We start from the raw sequence: 22,742 nt of genomic DNA on the forward strand, positions 1-22,742 counted from the left end.
AAGTTACAACTGTTGGAAACATTTCAGTGAATGTGTAAATTACGTTTTTACCCAGTTGGTTCTACACTACAAATATGTAGTTTATTGTAATTCAATTTTATTGATATCTAATAACATGGGGTCATTTTCACGATATTAATATTTAGACGTTGTCAACTGAATTTACCTCCAAGTCGGTCTTATTTTTTATCCCATTGATAACTGGTGAGAATATTGCAAGGTAATTTAACTCCGGCGTTCGCCTGTATTGTTAGATGGTAAATTGACATGAAATTCACGCGTTTTTTTGCCCAAGTTTCCTGCGATATATATACAACGCTACTGTTGTATATGAAATATAGACGGGTACAAGTCTGCTTTGCGATTGGCTATTTACGGATTATCGTGGTCTAATGCATTCTGCCTTATAATTTTCGTCATGCAGGTGTAAAGGTTAATGCAAGGTAGGATTATAATTTGGGTACATTTTGTAATTGATTGATCTCTAGTACTATGTCTAAAATGTGTGGTTACAAAGTTAATGGAGCTTAATTTTGATTTAAACTATTGACTGAGGATAAATGTGTTACTGTAACATTGGATTCTAAATAATTCCACAGAGGAGTGGCAGATGGAATAAACAAGTTAGTAAAATCATTTCTGTGACGAGCTACAGATATACATGTAACATATAATCATTCGATTTCTTAGAAGTCTTAGAATAATATTATTTACTGTTTCTGGAATCAAATTAAATTTGTGGTCCGGCAAGGTGTGGTGTTTGACTTTAACAAAGGTTACAAGGCTTTGAAAGTTCCTTCATTCAGTCAAGGCACCCAACCAATTTCATTTAGAATACTGCAGTTTTTCAAAGAAAATGGTTTTTGTTATCTGCACAGTCGTATAAAACTAGTGATGCGTATTCTAGAACAATTCTTATATAAGATAAGTAATGTTTACTTAAATCTTCCGTTTATCTTAGATTTTTAATGCTTTCATTGAACCTTAAATTTGGAGGTAGAGGAATGTACATAATTTATATAATCGTGTCATTATCCATCTGAACTTAAAGTAACTTTTACAAGTTATGAAAATTAGATCCAAGTGTAAACAAACAAGGTTTCTGTTTTGTTAGCATTAAACATTTATAACCAACGTTTGGACCATTCTGTTATTTTATTTAATTCGTAATTAAGTGCATTTTCCATGTAAACAGTATCAGAGTTTGAGGCTGCAAGAGAACTGTTGTCTGCAAAACGCCTCGTTACTCTTACCATGCTATCTGCAATACCACTGCCATAATTAGAAAAATTAAATGTCTCTCTTCCTATTTTGCACTCACTAAAACTTAACTTGGCACTTACTTCTTATACCCCCAGATACTAGTATCTGTAGGCTATATTGGATTCCGGTCTGTACGTCTGTCGGTCCGTCCGTCTGTAGCCGGAATTTTTCGGTCTATTTCATTGTATGCCAGTCTTTTGTCAAACCTTATTGTACCCCTCGACAACAAAGTTGTAAAAAGGGGTATACTGGTTTCAGGTTGTCCGTCTGTCCGTAGACACAATTTTGTGCGCACCATCTCTCCTCATCCCCTTGAGACAATTTAGTGAAACTTCACACAACTGAACAGTAACAACAGTAGTTAGGCATGCGGCATGTTAGGTTCTTTCAACAACAAAAATTGCAAAGTTATGGGACTTTGTTTCTTGTTAACATACTATGTACATACAGTCTGCATAATTTGCAAATGCTTTAATTGTACAGCAAACATAATTATTTACTTTTGCTAAACAAATCATATAATCAAGTAAAAAAAAAAGAATCAAATATCGTTAATCGTTTACGTAATTGATAATATCCATATGTCACATACGTATCTTTTGCAGTATATTTACACTTTAAACATGAAATGATTTAATAGTACATTGAAAATATTTACTTTACAAAATGAATTATATAATTAGAGAAGAAAACAATACCGTTAATTATTTTAGGAATAAAGAATATGGATATGTTACATACATATCGTTTACTAAATTTACACCTTCACTCACCTCACACAGAGTGTAAAGTTAAATATTTGCTTCATTTTAGGTTATAAAAACATTTTTGACTGGTCATACTGTCACATTAACATTCATTTCTTTTGTATTTAAATACATTGTGTCAATACAGTTGGAATGATTAAATCTAACTTTTGGTCACTGTGATTTTAGCTCTCTTAGAAAATTGATCTAGTGTGCAATTTATTAGAAGTATTTGTATACAACTGCGAAATATATATAAAAAATATTAAATGAAATAGATCTATGTATGATTTTTATTTTCATTCTTACAGTAAAATACTTAATGCAGGTACCTAATGTATTAACACGTGGAAAAAATCTAAACTTAAACTTCGCTAACTTACCCACTGTATTACCAGCAATATACCTTACCTAAAAAACACAGTGTAGGTATAATTGAAATATCATCAACAGCAATATCACCTTTGAAATCATCACCTCTTACACCTTCAAACGCAATCTGTAAATAAAATAAGTAGCATTGCATTCAATTAAAGCTAAAATGCCCTAACAGAATAAAGTATTATAATCTTAATAAAAGTCTGATGTTAGGCAACATAATGTAGGATGCCAAATAAGTGATATCTTGATAGACCATAGAACGATAAAACTAAATGTTTGCAAATCCATTTTCTGTGTAATAAGTGGTGATTACAGGTCCTCTGGAAGCTTTATAACTTAGAGACCCATAGCACTGTTTGTCTTCAGACCTTTTACATTTACACGCTGCGCTTTCCGTTTTTATTGCGTTCGTATTGAAACTCTCTGTGCTCTATCTGTTTTCACATTTTTCTCCCTTGCTGTTTCCTCAGACCTTTAAAACATTTCTCTTGTTCTGCCTTCTAAACAGGCACTGAATATATGCGTATATGGTTATATATGTTTGTTGTAAGCTTCTGCCTTTTGTTACTGTTTTTAAAGGTATAACATAATTCTTGACTTGTCATCGACAGACTAATTCAACCAAGTCAGCTGTTGCTTCTTTTGGTTAGATACGTTCTTTGCTTCCAAGGATACATTTATAAATTCTTTCAAATATCACAACAGATTTTAACTGTCATGTATTTCAAAAAAGTTTTAGTATACATATTCTTATTGTTGAGGTTTCTGTCTCCTAAAAGGCACATTAAGTAACACTTTGGCGTTTCAAAATCAAGAGCAGGCTGTAAATTTTATCCAGGCCGCAATGCCACATAGAACGGCTTGTCTATAGCAATTGCACATTCTTACGAAAACTTATTAACTAACATTTCAAGACATGGGTAATAATAACATTTACCATGTTGGATAGAAAAAAGTACCTTAAGTAACACTCTGCTAATATATGCACAATAACTTGACCATCAAACCACCATTATTTCTTCCTAAGACAGTTTGATCATGGACTTAAATCAGACAAACATTTGCAAAAAAAATTGCCAGCAATTAGATTAAGACAGAAAAACTTTCTTAGAAGTATAACGTACAGATATGTGTTGTTTTGAAAATTTGTACCTAATAAGAGTCAACAAGTTTATTATTTTCAAACCCATCTTTCACGAACCATTGTATCATGGGGTTGATTTAACTGATACAAATGTCAGGGGTATGGTCTGAAATGCCAACAAGTATAACTATTGTGTGAGGGAATGAATTTATATTAGCTCAATTTGGACGAAATTTTGAAGCTTTTTAAAACTGATCTTTAGTCCGCGAACTCCAGGTTTAGCGACAGGCACCTAAACGATTGCTCCCGGCATGTTTGAGGAATTCACATGTCGGATTACTCAAAAATGGTAGCGACTAAGAGGAACATTTTTCCACAACATCGGGAGTAAACTCTCAAGTGATTTTTCCTCTTGTACTACACCCCGATTTTGTCATTGTTGTTTCAACTGTTTATTTTGTCTTTGTAGTCATGTCTACATGTAAATCATTTACACATCAATACTGGTTCAAGATTTCTTTCCGGGGAGGCCGCCACTTTCTTGGAACGTTGCTATCTTCGATAAGTATAGCTCTAGCTGCTAGCTATATATTTTCATTTAAACATGATATATCTTAAATGAAAATTAATACTAAGTGAATTGTTCATAAATTGTTTGACCATTATTTCAAAGATTTATACTTGATCGACGTAAAGCATGAAACATTTTTTTTTGTGCTAACTAATGAAATACTGTATTCTATCAGTTAAATATTTTCATATTTCATCACTCATACTGTGAAAATATGAAATCTATATTGTCATACTGTGAGAGATATAGCTCCACCCCCTCATTACATTGTGTATGATTTTCAAATTATTAACTTAAAACAGGATGAAAATTGTAGTCGCACTTTGTTCTTTATAGTTTATTTCTCGATTCAAATTATGTTACCTAAAGAGAATTTCATAACGTTATGCAGCAAAAAATAAAATAAAATGGAACTTTATGTTGTATGCATCTTTATAACGTCACAGCACGTCTGACGTCATGTCTGTTTACGTGCGTCTGTTTCCCGCGCTGATATTAAAATAGTTGCAAAATGCAGATCTCAATGTAACTAGGCATAAAATAAAAAGAAAATTTATTTGTTTTCGTGAATATGGAATATATCTCACCTCGAAGTGAGAAAGTTTTCTCAAAATATTTAAAACTTTATCACTTCTCAGTGAGATATATTCCATTTTCACTCAAAACAAACAAATATCCTCTATATATTCAATAAATATAAGTTACTTAGTGATTTTTGAAGCATAATAACCAAACGAGCACAATTACAATCTTGGTGTTGGCTCTAAGCCGAAAGTTTTTGCACTTTGTTATTTACGGTTCTTGCGTGTTATATCATAATACTAGTATTACATACCTGTCAGTATGTTGTGTTAATTTCCAGCCCAATAAAAATCATTTCCATGCCAGAAATAAAATGTACTGACATTTTATTGTAAATAGAATGTTTGTGGATGATTTAAAGCCACGTAACGACATACTCTTAAAAAAAAATAATTGGTTAAATACTTGTCAAATATCAAAATGTAAACCTTTTCAGATGACATTGACCTTTATTCTACACTAACATTATGTTCATCTACAAAGTTAATAGAATATGAAGATACCTGATATAGACATTGTGTCCATCTACAAAGTTTATAGAATATGAAGAAACTTGATATAGAAATTATTTGATATAAAAGTATCTAATATGTCATATATTTTTTTCAAAATAAGTGACACGACCTTTTACTGGAAACAACAAAATTGGATTACCACGGCTACCGTAAAATCACAATTCGAACCATCGCCATTGTATTGTACGCATGTAGATCGATACAAGAAATATCTTTAAAAATGATGGTCGGCGAATTGTAATAAGGAAAGAAGTTTATGAATTTTTCATCTAACATTCATCTTTCATCTAACATTTTTCAAATTGCAAAACTAAACACCGCACTTTAACAATTTAAATGATTCTCTTTTAATTTTTCGCAAAGGTTTCGTAGGGTTGCAATTTTGTTTCGGTTATCCTTAGACGAATAATTACAGCAGTAGTTTGATGAAGATTCATGAAGCGGTTCATGAGAAGAGGTCATTAAACGTGTTTATATTTTTAGCTAAATTGGTCCCTATCCCCATATGTAAAAAAATAACAGGAGCCCTTATGATATTGTTACACATCGAGTTTGATAAAAATCCATTACATTTTGGTGGTTAATGCGAAGAAAGGCATATCTACTTTTAGCTATAGTGGTCCCTAATAGGGCCCAAGCTCCTATATAAATAAATTTGGAAGAGGACCTTATAATGATGCTCCAGACCAAGTATGACAAAGATCCACCAAGCTGTTCATGAGACGCTGCATAAATGCATTTCTAGTTTTAGCTCTAGCAGCCCCTAAAAGGGGTTAAATGTCCCAGCTGAACAAAGTTGGCTGCGGGCCTAATAAAGATGCTACAAATCAAGTTTGATTAGAATACATGAGAAAAAATCAATTAAAGGATTTTTTTATTTATTATTTTTATTTATTTCTAAAATAGGCCAACTGATCCCGCTTTAACAAATGCATATTCGCTATTCATGAATCTTTAGACAATAACGTCACACCTATAAAAAAGTGAAGGTCAAGCAAAACATACAATTGTAATTATTTCAATATTTCTGTTTCATAAGCAAAGTTTGACCGTAGTCATATCACATAGATAAATGGATGCAGCGTACCTTCATTTCAATGTAATGAGATTCAGTCATTATATAGCATATATATAATAAAACAGATTTCAACTGAGTTCAATATTTGCATACCATACTAAAGAAAAATATTCATATATAATAAAACAGTTTATAACAAATATATCAAAGCAAACAATACTCATTTTAATATGCAATCTGAATAAGTCACAAAAGCAAGAAACCTTTTCATATACAGACGACAATTGTAACAAGGAAAATCTTTTAAAAAGCACTTCTCTACATGAAAGACTCTTATCACACCCTTATTCATGTGATACGCAGACCGTATTCAGCTCTTTCTTTAATTTGATATATGTTGGTATTTATCATATTTATTAAACTTACTTATCATTTTGAGATATATCAATATTCTTGCTAAATATACTGAGCCAAAGTTAGCTTTAAAACTGTGAACAGCGTCGTTTAGGATAAAAGCTTTGTCTACATTTCAGTCAGCGAAGCACAATCAACAGAGTGAAAGAAATTGACACTCTCGTGCAATCAGGCAGAGTGTTGCATAAATCTTCCATTTTGATAAATTATCTATAATGCGTTATCAAGTAGTTTGATTTGCAAACTGAAGTCACGTGGCATAGGTAAGGAAAACGAATTTAGACGGCGTTGCCGAAAAAAAGGTTTTTGCATCCTCTTTTACAACAAGACATTTTATACTTTCGGATACTACAAGATTATTTATCCTTTGACTCCTGATTACCTTGAATTTAAAACGTCACGTGTAATAATATCATTAAGTCCTGCAAATGATAACCTTACATTAAGGAAAAATCTTAAAGCTGTTAAAATGAAGACAAGTTTATGACTGATAATTATGTCTATATAATTTATTGGCATTTATTCACACCTGATCTTGGTCTGAAGGTTTAAATTTGTTCTTGAAGCTGAACAAAAACTGTCTGATATTTCTGTACGTCAAATGAAATGATACATACGCAAATTTAAACAAAACTGAAAAAATGCAATGAAGGCAAGAAGCTGATGAATGTGGTAAGACATTGACAGGTATACAGACGGACAAGCAGAATTATGAAAAAAACAAAGGCTCGTAGAACAGGAATGTCCCGCTAGATGCATTCAGTAAGTGCAAAAGGAAAAGAAATTATTTGGTCACTGTACACTGGACGTTTGACGTACTGACTACAAATCAATAAAATGGGTCATTTACCAGTAAAAAGTGACCTCCGTATCAAATGTGGTCTTAAACCAAAGAATAGTCTATACCCAGCCAGCATGACTATATATGCCCGATATAGGTATAATGTCGGAATGTCGGCAAAATGTGCCGATGTAGGGTCGACGTGGGGCCGTTGTGAGTGAGTGAGTTAAGGTATTAGATCACTAATAGCGAACCTCCTTTTTGAAGAGTATTCAATTCCTACCATAAACCTACTTTGACAACAATTGTTAGGGGTGCGTAGGTTCAAGCCCTACTGGGACCAATTTTTTCCCCCTTATTTTCCTTCTTTTCTAGTAAGATTTTACTTCTTTCAAGACTTATTATTGATTTCTTGTACAAAAATGGAAAAAGATGAATCTTATAAGCGATTTCTTGGTGTTCAAAGTGAATTTACTACTTAAACAGAAGGGGTAGAGCTACACGTCTTCAAAAATATCAAGTTACACGCGGTGAAAGTTCTCTATTTTGCTTTCACTCTTAGCTTATATATTGTGGAAGAAATTTGGGTAGGTTTTACGTCTGTCCTAAGGTTATTTTTAAATGGAGTAAGCAAAATTCAAAACAGAAACACAGCATTCGACCTTATTTTTTCAATGTTGAAGTATGAATTCTGTCTCATTAAATCCGTTTACTTGAGGCACCATAGAAAAAATGATATTGACATTTTTATTTTGTGTTTTATAATTATTTACCAATAGTTTGATGTTTCTTTTATTGAAATTAATGGTAAAATGAGTTCCCTGCAAACGTTTTGGATAGTGGCTATCACTTTGAAATTTGTCTGTACTTGAGCTTGAGGAGATACCATAAGTTATACACAATTTATAAAAAACGCCACGGTGAAAGTTGTTTAAAAATTGCAAAATAGTGCAAAACATGGTTACCTTTCAGAATATATCAAGCAAAGGCCATTTTGTAAACATTACTATTAGTGCTCTAATACCTTAAGCTTTACGGCGAATCGACACAAAATGATCATTATATCGCCGAGATCGGACCGTTGAAATGCCGCAAAATATTGAAATCGGTAGATCGACATCTGTCAGTGTAATTATTTCGTAAGTCGGATTGACATCGGACCGATACTGGATTCTCTAATATAGCTATATTTTTTCAAAATATTATTGATAGGCGTGAAAAAGTTACCAAAAATGATATATGCTAGAATTAATCAAAACTAGGTTCCAAACAAAATTTGTAGACGGTATCTATCAACATTTTATATGTAATGAAGGGAGGTTATAATTAAGATGAATTTCTATTTTATGTAGAATGCCGCCGTAGAAATATTTATATTTACAAAAAGAATGAAAATATAAATATGTTTAAAATTCTAATTGAACAATTTTAATAGTGTTAAGAATATACAGAACACTTACGTAACTGTATAAAACATGTAGTATATAGTTGTGAAAAAATATTATATCAATAAAATCAAATAACCATCATACACATAATGCGAGACACATCTGTTCTCAAGTAAATTACGGTGAGAATTTATAAAGTGTATATTTGAAAAAAAAGCTTTGGTGAAGCACTGCGTGCCACACTATTCCGCGACAACGATATGATCTGCCAATATCGGGCCGATATCATTTTGATGTTGGCCAAATATCGTTTGCCAATGTCGGAATGATGTCATTATGATGCTGGCCCGATATCCTCTGCCGACGTCGGGCCGACATCATTCCTATTTGCAGCCGACGTTTGTGATCCTAGGCTCAAGTGTTCTAAAGCTAACACCCGAAAGCGGTGGAACTGTGACCTTGACTTTTGATCTACAGATCTCAAAATCAACAGGGTCATCTGTTAATTATGATCTACGACACTTTCAAATTTGATCCTAGGCCCAAGAGTTTTCACGTTATCGTCCGGAAATCGTCTTACTTCTCCGGTTCACTGTCACATTGACCTTTGACCTACTACTCTCAAAATCTACAGGAGTGATTTCCTGGAAAAAAGTTAATTTCTTTTTTAAGTTTTGTGATCCTAGACTCAAGTGTTCTCAAGTTATCGTCTGGAAACCGTTTAACTGTTCCGGGTTTCTGTGACCCTGACTCTTGACCTACTAATTTCAAAATCAATAGAGATCATTTGATGTTTATGGCCAAACGCTCTATCATATTTCATGATCCTAGGCATAAGCGTTCTTGAGTTATCATACAAAAACAACTGGCCTATTTACCGACCAACGGACAACAGACTAACCGACATCTTCACAACATTATATCCCTCCTTCGATGGAGCATATATTAGGGTGTCACAACCCATGAACACTTCTTTTACTACTTATAACATCGTTTCCGAAATATTAGCAGAAATAAAGCTATTCAAAACCCAAATAAAAGATGGACCATTAAAAGCGTTGTCCAATTGTTCTATAATTTGACTAATTCAAGGGTCGTTACTCTCATGCATGCACATATTTTGCAGAAAGCAGAGGGACATTTATATTACATAATAAGTATATGGTGTTTTTGCATACTAATGCCTTTATTAAATGATTTTAATGGACTCTGACTCTTTCAATCTATCATAAGAGGGGCGGGTAGAAGTGGGCTCTACATATTAAATGTTTCGTTATAGATAATAGGAATGTATCAGAAAGTGATCCAAACTCTTTTTAAAAGTGTACAATTTAGGCCTATGTTCAGTCGTAACCTAAGCCATCAGACATTCACCAGAACAGAATTAGAATATGTGGTGATAAAGTTTGTAATACCCTCATGCACGAAAGAATCGGCTTATGTGGAAATTAATAATTCTACAAAAAAAAAAAACAAAAAATAAAACATATTCCGATACCGAGTTCAGTATCTTCTGCCAGATGTTTACTTAAAAAGAAAACACTGAACATCACGACGTTGAATTTAGGTCACTATTGCAGTGATGGGATAACCTACCAAATTCAAAGTTTGTAGAACAAATTAATGGTGTAAAATGTTGCACTTTACATTTTTGTCTTTCAAACAAACAGTTTCAGGAAGAAACCAACTTTTTCACGATGAAGGTGTTTCTAACTTAGGCAAGTACAGAGTGCGATACATTGGTAGATACATAGTGCCATTTGTAATAGACTATGTCTATTTTCTCTCACAGTGACAATAGAAAAAATAACATAACACCAGTAAAAGCAACTATTTAGAGCTTTTTTTCTGTTTCGTCACTTCAGTCCTAAACTAGTGAAATGCCCTCCGTCCGTCCGTCTTCTTATCCGTCCGTTCCTCTGTCCGTCAGCAGAGATGAATCCTGCAATAACTCAATAAGATTCAAATTAATTTAATAAAATTTAGTATGTAAATAAGGGGCAATATGGAAATATAAGTATATCACTTATGACTGTATGCCAAGATTACTATTGAAGGTAATAACTTTTATAAGCATTGCTGGATTATCGAAGTTTCGCACGCACACAAATTTCCCCTATGATGAGAAATTATGTCAGCACATGTTTTATGCTTGTCAGTGCAAGGTCAATATCACCGTTTAATGTCAAATAAAGTTTATTTCTGCCCCATAACTGTTTATTGCCCTGAAGGATTTTCAATTACTGCACAGAAACGTTCCCAATGATTAGTCTATGTTTTGTGCACAGGACCCATGTTGACTGTCGGTCAAAGGTAAAAAGTCAAAATCACTATTGAAAGTCAAGTAAAATTGTTTTCGTTCCGTAACTTCTAGATGCATCAATGGATCAGCTTAGTACTGAACCCAATTTCTTACCCATGATGTGACAATGCGTTGTGTACATGGTCAACGTTGAAAGTTAAGTAAGAATTTAAAATAGTTTTTGTTTCTTAGCTTCTGATTGCCGTGAAGTATTATTATTATTATTATTATTAACACTATTGCCAACAACAACAAGGGACGAACACTAACAAAGCCTCATACTGGTAGGGGACTTCTGTATTGCAAGAGATGTGATTATTGTCTCTTTATATCCAATTTACTGTTTAAATCCATTTTATTTTCATAACGCGGATTGTTTTCTTTACAGATGGTATACAGCTGTATAATTGCACTAAAATTACAAATATGTATGCGCAATAATGCAGTAGTTATCTATTTGAAATAACAATCGCTAGAGTGTAGTTATTGCAGTTCTGCACGTTCGAGTTTTGAATTTGATTTAACCCGATTTTTTCAAAACTTCGGAATACATGTAGAAATTCACCCTTTTACCACAGTCACACATACGGCGCGGATAACTACGTCTAGCCACGGATAGAAACGTAGTAATCCATATCGATCCGTACCTGAATCGTAAGGATTGGTACGGATTGATACGGATTACTACTTTAAGGTACGGCTAAAGTACGGATCGATACGGATTACTATGTTTCTATCCGTGGTTAGACGTAGCTATCTGCGCCGTATGTGTGACTGGGGTATTTAGAAAGGTCATGTGCTTGATGTTTTGCTAGACTGATTTGAAAAAAAAAATCAACCTCTCACAAAATTTCATAATAAAAGCCTATGGGAAAATAACAATCATGATAACACTTTTGCGAACAGAATTGCTTCTACGATGTAGATTTTAATGAAACTTCTCACAGTCGTAAATAAACATACAGTCTATAATATAGTGAAATGAAATGTACGGATCCGTGTGCTTGTAATTAAGTTACTACCCGGCGATTAAATAGATCCACGCATTCGAAATTAATTCGAATACATTGTCCGAAATATTAACGTGTTAGATGTTTTAATTTCATACATAAACTAAAGAAAGATAGTAACGTTGACGATATAATGAGTTCACTAACCTGTTGCAATAAATTCATGACATGATATTCATTTCCGTACGCGGAACCAAGGCTTTATTCTAAGTTTTCCGGATAAATGATGTTAAGCATCACTTTCAGTTTATCAAACGTGCAGAACTGCATTAACGTAGAGCATTCTGGTATTTTGGTGGAAAAATTGGAGAGGAGGTGGTATTTGGTAAATTGAAACTCAATTTTAGTTTGGGTAATGTTTCAGGTCGCAGCAGGGTGATTTAGATTTGATTTTACTGTAAGCAAATGTGACAAGAGAAATCTCTCTTAGAAGACATAGGACTCTTATTTTTTCTTCGTTCTATATAAGTTTTATCAAAACTCTTCAAAATGAGGTAAGGACTTGTTTGAGATGAGTCTAGCTATATTTGATAGCTCTTTAAAAATGTCAGTTTTATAAACAATATATAGCTTTAGACTGTGGGAGAGTGAATTGACATTGTGACGTTTAGGCATGAAAACCAGTACGTCAGTTTACTGAATGAAAATAATTCGATTAGGGACTTGATGAAATATCGGTTATGAATGAAATGGATCACGTTTTACATTTTATTTCATATCAACACGAAGAGCTATTACCGCTTGGTTACCTGACGGATATGATATGATTATAATTGTTTAACATTTTGCAGTCTCAAGTTATATGTGATCGGAAATCGTTTATGATAGTTTAATGACAATCGGAAAACGTCTAAATCTAGCTACGGTAGTAAGTAATCGGAAACCATCATGGATCTGTTTCAAACAGATATCCTTTGACGTTTTTCAGCCATTGACCAAAGCGTCCTAAATGTCAAAATAAATTTGACTCTTGACTTGCTAAGTATAACTCTGACAGATAAGTGAAATCATTATCTCTCAAAAACAGTTTTGATCGGAGACTGTTTTAGTCTCCTTGTTTATGTAGCATTGCCATTTGACCACAAACGACAAAAGCAATACGAGATTTTACAACCAGAAGCAATAAAGCAATATAATGCCAAGTTTGATAGTAATTTTCAAAACTCATCATACAGTCATTAACTTGAAACCAAATCGGCTACCCCGGTAAGACGGACATAAAGCAAGAAAACAAGCCAACAAAAGAAAATGACAGGTCGATATTCTTTGAAAGTGTCAAACACGAACAAACTTATCCTTTCAAATGTCTGATATATACATACACGTACTTAAAATGTAAATCACATACCCGATATGTATCCGTAGCGTTATTACTTATTACTGCTTTCCTCCAAACACTGTGGCCATGGTTTTTACTTTTTGCAAACAGGAGAGATTTGTTACCACCATTTAATATCATATACACGTTGAGGGCACCTATATCAGTGCCGTACATATTGTACCAGAATGTCAGACAAAAAGGACCCGAATTTTGCACCGGACTGCTTATCACTGCTTTATCTTCTTTATCTTGATCAGTTGCCTTTATGTAGATGTAGTGACCATCATCTAACAAAAATGTAAATTTCAATTACTCTAATACTTCATTCTATTTTTAGCTGGTCATCAAATATTCAACTAAGCAATTTGCCATATGTTATCTCGACTTCACATATGTCATATTACGATAGAAATTTTTTATTTAATGAAACAATCTCTTTCTGTTTCCTTTTATTGTTTGAGTAAAATATTATACTTAAATGCTGGATATATTTCGGCAAAGAATTACCTGAATATCCATTTTAAATGAAACACATGCTAGAATAAATGAATCATTTATCTCTAGAAAAAGTAATTATCAGTTTAAAGATATGCAGACAATTTCAATATACTACAATAAAATGAAAATACACTGCAAACTTTTAAGACAAATTGTGAATACTATGATGAAATTTTAATTAGTTGCAACAGAGTACAAAATGTTTTATGAACCTTATATAAACATGAGCTTTGCAGCATATCTTCTAGTCACATAGTCACTAATATCTAAATATGCACATATTAATACAACAATATTTAAATAAACGCAGTTATCAAACAGACGCTTGTTCTCATACTATATAAAACATAGGCTTGTTCTTTTACTGAAAAACAATCGTTAAGGACGTATGCTAGAATTTGGTGCGGAAATTTTCCCAATAACAGAATTTCTTCGAACTTTGGATATTGAAGGACAATCATCTAAGAAACAAAAAAAAATGCAATAAAAATCATAGGTCACCGGATTCGAAAAAGAGTAATCTGCCCTTGAAAACGGCATTTCCCCCAAAAATGACGTTTTCAAGGGCAGATAACTCTTTTTCGAATCCGGTGACCTATGATTTTTATTGCATTGTTTTGTTTCTTAGATGATTGTCCTTCAATATCCAAAGTTTAAAGAAATTCTGTTATTGGGAAAATTTTCGCCCATCTCATATACAGGGAATTCTAGCGTACGCCTTTAATTAAATGGGTCAGCAGTTTTAAATAAAACTGATGCTCTTTTTATCAATAAACTACATGTTTATATAAAGATAAATCATATGCATTCTAAAAATTTGCCTGTTTTTATTACAGTTCAATCAGTTCAATCTTGATATTTTCTACCCAGCTAAGTCTTTCTTTACAATATCTCAATGAACGTGTTCAAATAAAAGTATATAAGCCCTTATAATGGTTAATCGCTTAAATGTCAAAATAGTTAATCCTTGAAAAGAAAAGCAAGAATCTACTTCTCATTAACACCTTAAAACTTTATAGTAATTGGCATCATGTAGACAGTTGGTCAATAATTAGAGGACAAGGTTGCAAGAAAGAATATCCATCAAACAATACATTAAAATTATAATTATATGTCATAGAAATGTTCGTATTTCAATGACAATAACTGTTGACTTACCTCCAGTTGTATGGTCAGAACTTGGCCCAGTATCAGATGACGGAGTATCACCGGATTCTCGTAGCCAGTCAAAATCGTCTGAGTTCTCCTGTTGCCAGTTACAAAGTCCATCTTCAAAATTGCAGTCAAGGGAAACCAAGTCTTTTAGATAAAAATGAAAAATAACTATAGCTGCATAGATATAACTTCTTATCGAGTAATATCAAATAAAGCTCTAAATCAAAACATGATAATAAAATATCTGTTGCGAACTGGTCCTTTCAAAGGCGCTCGATGCAGTTTTTCCAGACGGGTCGATATTTACCCCAATACCGTGCCAATTTGGTTGTGTTTCTAATCGTTGTAGCTCATTGCAGAGTTGGAGCGGTCTTCTGTGCATGCCCAGAAGTGATTATCTAATGTCGCGTACGGAAAAATTCGCAAATTATTGTATGTTCGCATGCATTTAATGTATAAAATGTATAATATACTGACTAGAAGTTAGGGTAAGTATCACCATGGTTACAAAATATATACATTTAAAGTACTTTTAGTTCAAATTGCTTCAATCCGACATATACTGGAGTCTGTAATTTATACTGGCGCTCCAACTCTGCATTGAGTAACAGCTGTTTCTGATCCCGTACCGTGCCCATACCATACATCCGTATTCGTAAACTATAGATTTTGTTCGGAGAAAGGCGGAAACTTTCATTGTTCTATGACATCAAAATGCTTCAGAAACACCTTAAAATCCGCTTATTAAGAAATCTGCCGTTTGATAATTTGATATACAATGTATCTCTAAGTCATTTGCTCAAACACTGAAAGAGTAATTCGTACCAACCTGTGTTGTATAAATGCCCTTCACAACCCACCTCGTTGTAATTTGATTTAAGCGAAATCTAATATGGTGACCTATCAATTTTCCTTTTGTTTTAGATTAGGTAGACATAACCAATAGTATGTGCAGAGTTTGATTAAATTCTATTATGTGAAACTCGATAAAATAGCAGAAGTAAGTAACAACTTACCAATTGACAAAAATATGCAAAAATAGCCCGAGGGTCTGCTGAACAAGTATTCCTTTCTTTACAAAACCATTTTCTCTTAATTTCTCTGAACATGTTTCAAATAGGTTTATTGTTTTCCGTTATAAAAATGCTTAGATATCAAATTTATGCTAATTATTGTACTTTACTGAAATATATTTTAGTAGTATAGAAATTTTGAAAAATGTTGAAAATAGCACAATATCTAGGGGAAAATGAAATTGAAACAAAGCTGGTGACCTAGTATTTTTATTTCATTTTTCAATACATCATAACATGATCTTTTAATACAAAACATTTCATTAAAATCTATTATTGAGAAAAAATACGAAACTGTAGCGAGCGTCCTTAAAAATCTTCGTTAAATTCTAACAAATTGAATCTCTTCAGATTCAAATAAATGTCACAACAACAACATACCAATGCATACGGAACTTGAAGTTTACGAATATGGATATATACAACGAAATGGAAATCAATCTACTGCCTTTATACACCAGCCTTGTGTTATCTTAATACAAGATAAACATTTGTGTATACAATTAAGATAGCAAAAGAAAATTATGATATTTCGTTATTTAAGGACTGTCAAACATTAAGTTTTTTATTTCTACATGGAGATAAAACGATCGGCTGGTAGTTGTTAAATGTAAGAAAGATGTTAGAAGATGCAATATGAAATAAATAAATAGTCGTTAATCCTTATCCTAGTTAAACAAAAAAAATATTGCTTTAAAATAGAAAACAAGAGCAAGCCGCTCAGCAAATAGATTAAAGCTTGGGCTAGACTGTACGCGGTTTGGGAGGGTTTCTTGATAGAGACACACTGCTCGTGGCAAAATGAATTTGACTCGAAATCTTTCCATGCGAGTATCAAACATATACACCATTTGTAATGAATAAAAATGTAGAGAGAGAGAGCATTGTACTAGTTAATAATTTTTCCAACAAAAAGACTTCTACAGCTGCGTGACTATTTCTCAGACTTTATTGATGAATATAATTCACACGTCTAAGAGCGTGGACGTGCTGCACTAACTAACAGTTTCCTGCAATACTCAGAAATAAATTGCATACACTGTAAAACAGTGCTAGTGATCACTTAACATCGAGAAACAGTAAATGTTAAATGGTTTATTCTGTAAAACATAGAAGTAAATATCATATTTTAGCAATACTATACTGAATTTGATCACGAATTGAGAATTGTGATAAATATCTGGTTATAATTATTTTGCGAATATTAAATGTTACACACTTTGCAGAATGAGCCAAGTTGTAAATGTGTACAAAATGTCTATATTATATAATGTCTAAACCGTTAAATTATGAACGTTGTTTTGTTGTATAATCAAACATAAATCGTCAATGTCACAATCAGTGAAATTTCTTTTAAAATTGTTGTTTCATACTCTTAAGCTGTGTAGATTCAAATACATTGGCTATATTTGCTATGTATTACTCTCAAGATACTGCTCCATAAGACGTTCTAAAACATTCAAATGATTGGTACCGGAAATCCATCTACCGGTTCCAATACGTAAGTTTAGTATAGTATCTGTCTCTTAGAAAAGGAATGATAATGCCGATAAAATGAGTTTTTAAACATCACAATACAGAATGTTTGTGAAGCCTATATAAGGATCACATAATACTTTATGCCATTGGGAATGTTTTAATAGTACAACAAACATATATACTTTGCAAAATGAATTATATAATTAAAGAATAAAAAGGAAACAAATACCGTTAATCGTTTAACTTATAAATAATATCGATATGTTACATACGTATCGTTTGTAATATATTTACACATTACACATTATACAGGATGTAAAGTTAAATATTTAGTTTATTTTAGGTCATCAAAAAAACCATATTAACATTCGCTTTGATTTTGTATTTAAAGATAAATACCTTTGCGTTGTGTCATTACAGTTGGGATAATAAATTTTAACTTTTTGTCACTGTGGTTTTAACATTTTAGAAAATTATTCTGGTTTGCAATTTATTTTAGGTATTACTGGGATATATCTTATTTATGTACCACGGCTGTAAACATTTGTGAAATGTAAAATAAGATACGATAAATGAATGATTTTTATTTTCATTCTTACAGTGAAAAACTTAATGCATGTACCTTATGTATTAACAAGTGGAAAACAAATCCAAACTTCGCTAACTATATACCAGCAAATCAATTTACCTAAAGTACACAGTGTAGGTATTATTGAAATATCATCAACAGCAATATCACCTTTGAAGCCATCACCTCTTACACCTTCAAACGCAATCTGCGAATAAAATAAGCAATATTGTTATAATGAAAGCATTCAATTTAAGCTGAAAAGACCTAACAGAATTAAGTACCATAATCATAGTAAAAGTCTGATGTTAGGCAACATAATTAAGGGTGCCAAATAAGTGATATTCTGACAGACTACAGAACGATAAAATTAAATTGGTTTCTATATAATAAGTGGCGACTACATATCCTCTAGAAGCTTGATAACTAGAGACACATAGCATGGTTTGTGTTTAGTCCTTTGACAGTTGCACGCAGCGCTTTCCTTTTTATTGCGTTCGTATTAAATCGCTCTGTGGCTGATCTGTTTGATATTTTTTCTTCCTTGCTGTTTCCTCAGGCCTTTAAAACATTTATCTCGCTGTTCTGTCTTCAAAACAGGCACTGAATGCATACGTATATGGTTATACATGTTTGGTGATAACTTCTACCTTTTGTTTTTGTTTTGAGGTAGAAGCATAATTCTTTACTTGTCATGAACAGACTAAATCAACTATTGTTTTGTTTGGCTACGTTCTTTGCTTCAAAAGGATATGCTTATAATTCTGATTAATATTTCAACAGATTTTAACAGCCATGCGTTTCAAACAGGTTATAGTGCACGTGCTCTTAGTGTTAATATTTTGTCTCCTAAAAAGCCCATTAAATATAAAATACCAGTATGACGTTTCAAAATCAAGAGCATACTGTAAAGTTTATCAAGCACGCAATATCAAATAGAACGATTTTGTTCTATAGCTCTTGCACATTTTTTACAAAAACTAACTAACCAACATTTTCCAGGCATGGGCAATTACAATATTTACCATGTTTAATAGAAAAAAAAGCACTTTAGTGACTTTCTGCTTTGCACTAAAATTGACCACCAAATCACCATTATTTCTCCCTAAGACAGTTTGACTTTGAACTTAAAACAGACCAACACTGGCAAAAGAATTGCTAGCGTTTAGATTAAGATAGCAAAACCTTCTTAGAAGTATAAGGCACAAAAACGTGTTGTTTTGCTAATTTATGCATAGTAAGAGTCAACAACTTTATTATCTTTAAGCCCATCCTTCGCAAACCTTTGTATCATTGGGCTGATTTAATTAATACATCTAACTTTGATTGTCGCCTTTTGTGTAGTGCTAATATAGTACTGATGTCTATGCAGTGAATTTTATTCTTGTGTCTGATTCTTCCTGTGTAGTGAACAGTGGTACCTAAGGTACTTTGTTCCCATTTTTATTTGTGAGTAAATAACACTTTTCACAACTGACAAAATACAGTTGTCTTTCCTTTAACTCTGATGTATAGAAATACCATTTTCATTGTCGTAAAAGATGATGTGTATGACCTACTTCTGCTAATGTTGAAAAAAAACAAACTCCTTTGTTTCTGCTAATTTTAACGGTGTTATTTCTCTGTGCGAACAAAAGCACTGATCATGTTAACCATTCAGACAGTGTATTGCAGGCAAATTTGAGAGCAAATATTTTCGCCTTGTCTATTATAGATGTTGTGAGCATTTAAAAGTGTATCTCTTGTTGCCTGTTCCCTTGTTAAATGGGATTATTTTTTAAGATAGCACCAGTAACACAAACACGTCTGTATCTAGGAATTTAACTTTGATTGTCACCTTTTGTGTAGTGCTAGTATAGTACTGACGTCTATGTAGTGAATATTATATTTGTGTCTGCTTCTTCCTGTGTAGAGTACAGCGGTACCTAAGGTACTTTGTTCCCATCTTCATTGTGAGTAAATAACATTTTTCGCCATTGACAAAATACAATTGTCTTTCCTTCAACTCAGACTTACAGAAATTCCTCTTTCATTGTTCGGACTTACAGAAATTCCTCTTTCATTGTTCGAAAATTACATTGTAAAAACTGTAATTTGTTTTCAATATTCGATATGAATTCTTGCCAGTTAAGTGGTATTTTGTTTTTCGTTCCTAACAGATTTGTTCGACTGATGACTAACAAAATCAACACAATCTGTCTTTGGAAGTTGACTGAACACAGTTTCGGTTACGTCTTGAAATTTTGCATGCAGAGATGGTTACTATCAGGTTTGCTGCAGGGCGTTACTACCAATCACCAAAACAAGGTTATCTTTTTCGGACTGCTGGTTAGTCGTCTCTACATAGTGATGTAGTTTTAACTTATCTTTTTGCACTGGCATTTCATCTGCAGTAGCTTTAACAGCCAGGAGACAGGTCCTAGAGGAAGCGAAAGTGTCAATTCTAGATCTATGTCGTGCTGAACAGCCAAACCTACAAACTGTTCATGCACGTTACGTTTTGCTCTTTTCTCTGGTATTTAGTTATGAGAATTGGTTACTTCAGCTGTAGCAAAAGTTTTAAGTTTGGTTCTCTATATGAGATAAAGGAAAGGAACTGATTTTTCTATCAATCGTCTTTTGATTAATCCATCCATTGTCTTTTTACCTATTTCAGTTGATCTGAGGTCATGAAAGACTTCTGCTTTCACAGACATACCAGACAATACACAATAAAGTTCACCTTTGATGTTTTCATCAGCCTGGAATGGGTTTGTGAAAGATTCTATGCCATCATAACCTTGATTACGTCTTCACTTCTGCTTATCTGAGCAGGTTACATTTCTTTGTGTTCAAACAGGTCTTCTCTTTGTTTTATACCAGATTTATATAGCGCCCTTTTCGTGATCAATTTCACGTTCAAAGGCGCTTTACATAGTTCAAATGCAGCCACACAGGGCGCATAATTCATCCTCTACTAGTACTTCTCTATGTCTGCATTCTTAAGTGTTGCTTCAACTTTGAACCTTTCGTCACAATCGAGCAAAAACAAATAAGTTTAAACTAACATATCTGGCTCTGTAATGACAGGTCAAGCACAAGCAGAAGTATGCAGCATAGTTTCTACTGAAACCAATCATGCCACTCTCAGACTTTGCATGTCTGTTCATTGTCTGCACTATACTAGTAGCTATATCTACAGCATTTCTTGATGCCAGTACCGATGACTTCAATACACTAAACTCATTACTTCGAAGTAGCTCTTCTACAGCTGGATCTATATTCATCAATGTCAAATGGTAAACAGGAACGAATTGGGCATACTTATTGAGGTCAAATGCGAAGAACAAAGAGCAAAGTTTGTACAGATATGATATTCTATATGTAAATCAAGAGCATTAATCTTTGTAGCTTTAATGAGCAAAATTATCATGTGAATTATGTCTACATTCATTAACCTAAATTGACCAGTTTTGCCACTGTCACCCTTGTTGATTTATGAATTGAACTGGTGTTGTCTGTTAAGTCTGGATAGTTATTATTGCAAACAACATTGTTTTTGCATGGACAGTGATGGACTTTCAGACCGTTTCTGTAATATTTAGCGATGTATTTTCTGAAATGCTTTCCTTGCGGGGTTCTGTCTCTTTAAGCCTACATAGACGCAGCCGCTCAAGAGCTTCCATTACAGTTGTGTGTACATTTAGGGCACGGTTGTAGCGTCTACTGGTAATACTTTATCAAATAAACCACTAGCATAAGTCCCTGATTCTATTACAAGTACTGCAAGACCATTGCCCTTGGTCAATTTTTCTAGAGTCAAAGATATAAAGCAGATTAAGTGAAACACTCCCATTCTAAAAATTTATGTCACCAAGCTCATCTCTAAACTGCAGAACTAATGAATATGCTTTCTTTTCTACAATCAAGTCACATGTCACTATAGTATATTTCTTGCCAACTTCATTAGTAGCTTTTTTCAGCACCGTTAAAAATACCTGAAATCCCAGTCTGGCACGAAAGAGAAGGACTATCTCATAAGAAGTGAAAGGCTAGAGATGCTATGCGTTGTCATTTTACACTGAAACTAGTGGCAGACATTCAGCACATTCTAACCCATGAAGAACACTTCATATTTCGTGAAAATTGTATTTTCTAAATATCAGAATTTTAACATAAACACCATTTTAGGAAAACCATGACATGTTATTTCACATTTAATGCAAAATTGAGAATTCTTTATTTCTTCATACAAATAGGCTTAATATTGTTTTTAATGTTTTTACTCGCACCTTTTTGTTTTGCACCAGGGATATTACTATAGAAATTGACGGCTTTTCGAAAACTTACAGCTGTCTTTTGAAAAGTACTAGAAATAAAAAAAGTAAGATGATAGCCGTTCTATCAAACTTCTGCGATGCTGATGACAATCGACTAGTATACAATAATTTATTGTAACCAGTTTTTTTTTATGATTTTTAGACCTTTGACATTTCTTACGGATACGAAGGTAGTTATTCCCTAGAGATGCCTCTGGAGAGCCAATTACACAGTGACGTTGATAGCCATATTACTTAGAGACTTTTCCTAAGCCTTCTTTACACACGTGAAACA

The 22,742-nt window shown here is 33.1% G+C and overlaps 1 protein-coding gene across 1 annotated transcript; it reads right to left on the reverse strand.

Moving 5' to 3' along the window:
• Positions 1-527: 527 nt before the first annotated feature.
• On the reverse strand, positions 528-21,415 carry LOC128553153 (MAM and LDL-receptor class A domain-containing protein 1-like). The gene is made up of 6 exons (XM_053534273.1): positions 21,197-21,415; positions 18,270-18,357; positions 15,033-15,173; positions 13,404-13,663; positions 2,421-2,508; positions 528-649 (listed from the first exon to the last, which is right to left on the reverse strand). Exons 1-6 carry the CDS (start codon positions 21,413-21,415, stop codon positions 528-530), a joined length of 918 nt encoding a protein of 305 aa, XP_053390248.1.
• Positions 21,416-22,742: the final 1,327 nt, after the last annotated feature.

This window comes from Mercenaria mercenaria, unplaced genomic scaffold (genome assembly GCF_021730395.1).
Source record: "Mercenaria mercenaria strain notata unplaced genomic scaffold, MADL_Memer_1 contig_3536, whole genome shotgun sequence".
NCBI classification, from domain to species: Eukaryota; Metazoa; Mollusca; class Bivalvia; order Venerida; family Veneridae; genus Mercenaria; species Mercenaria mercenaria.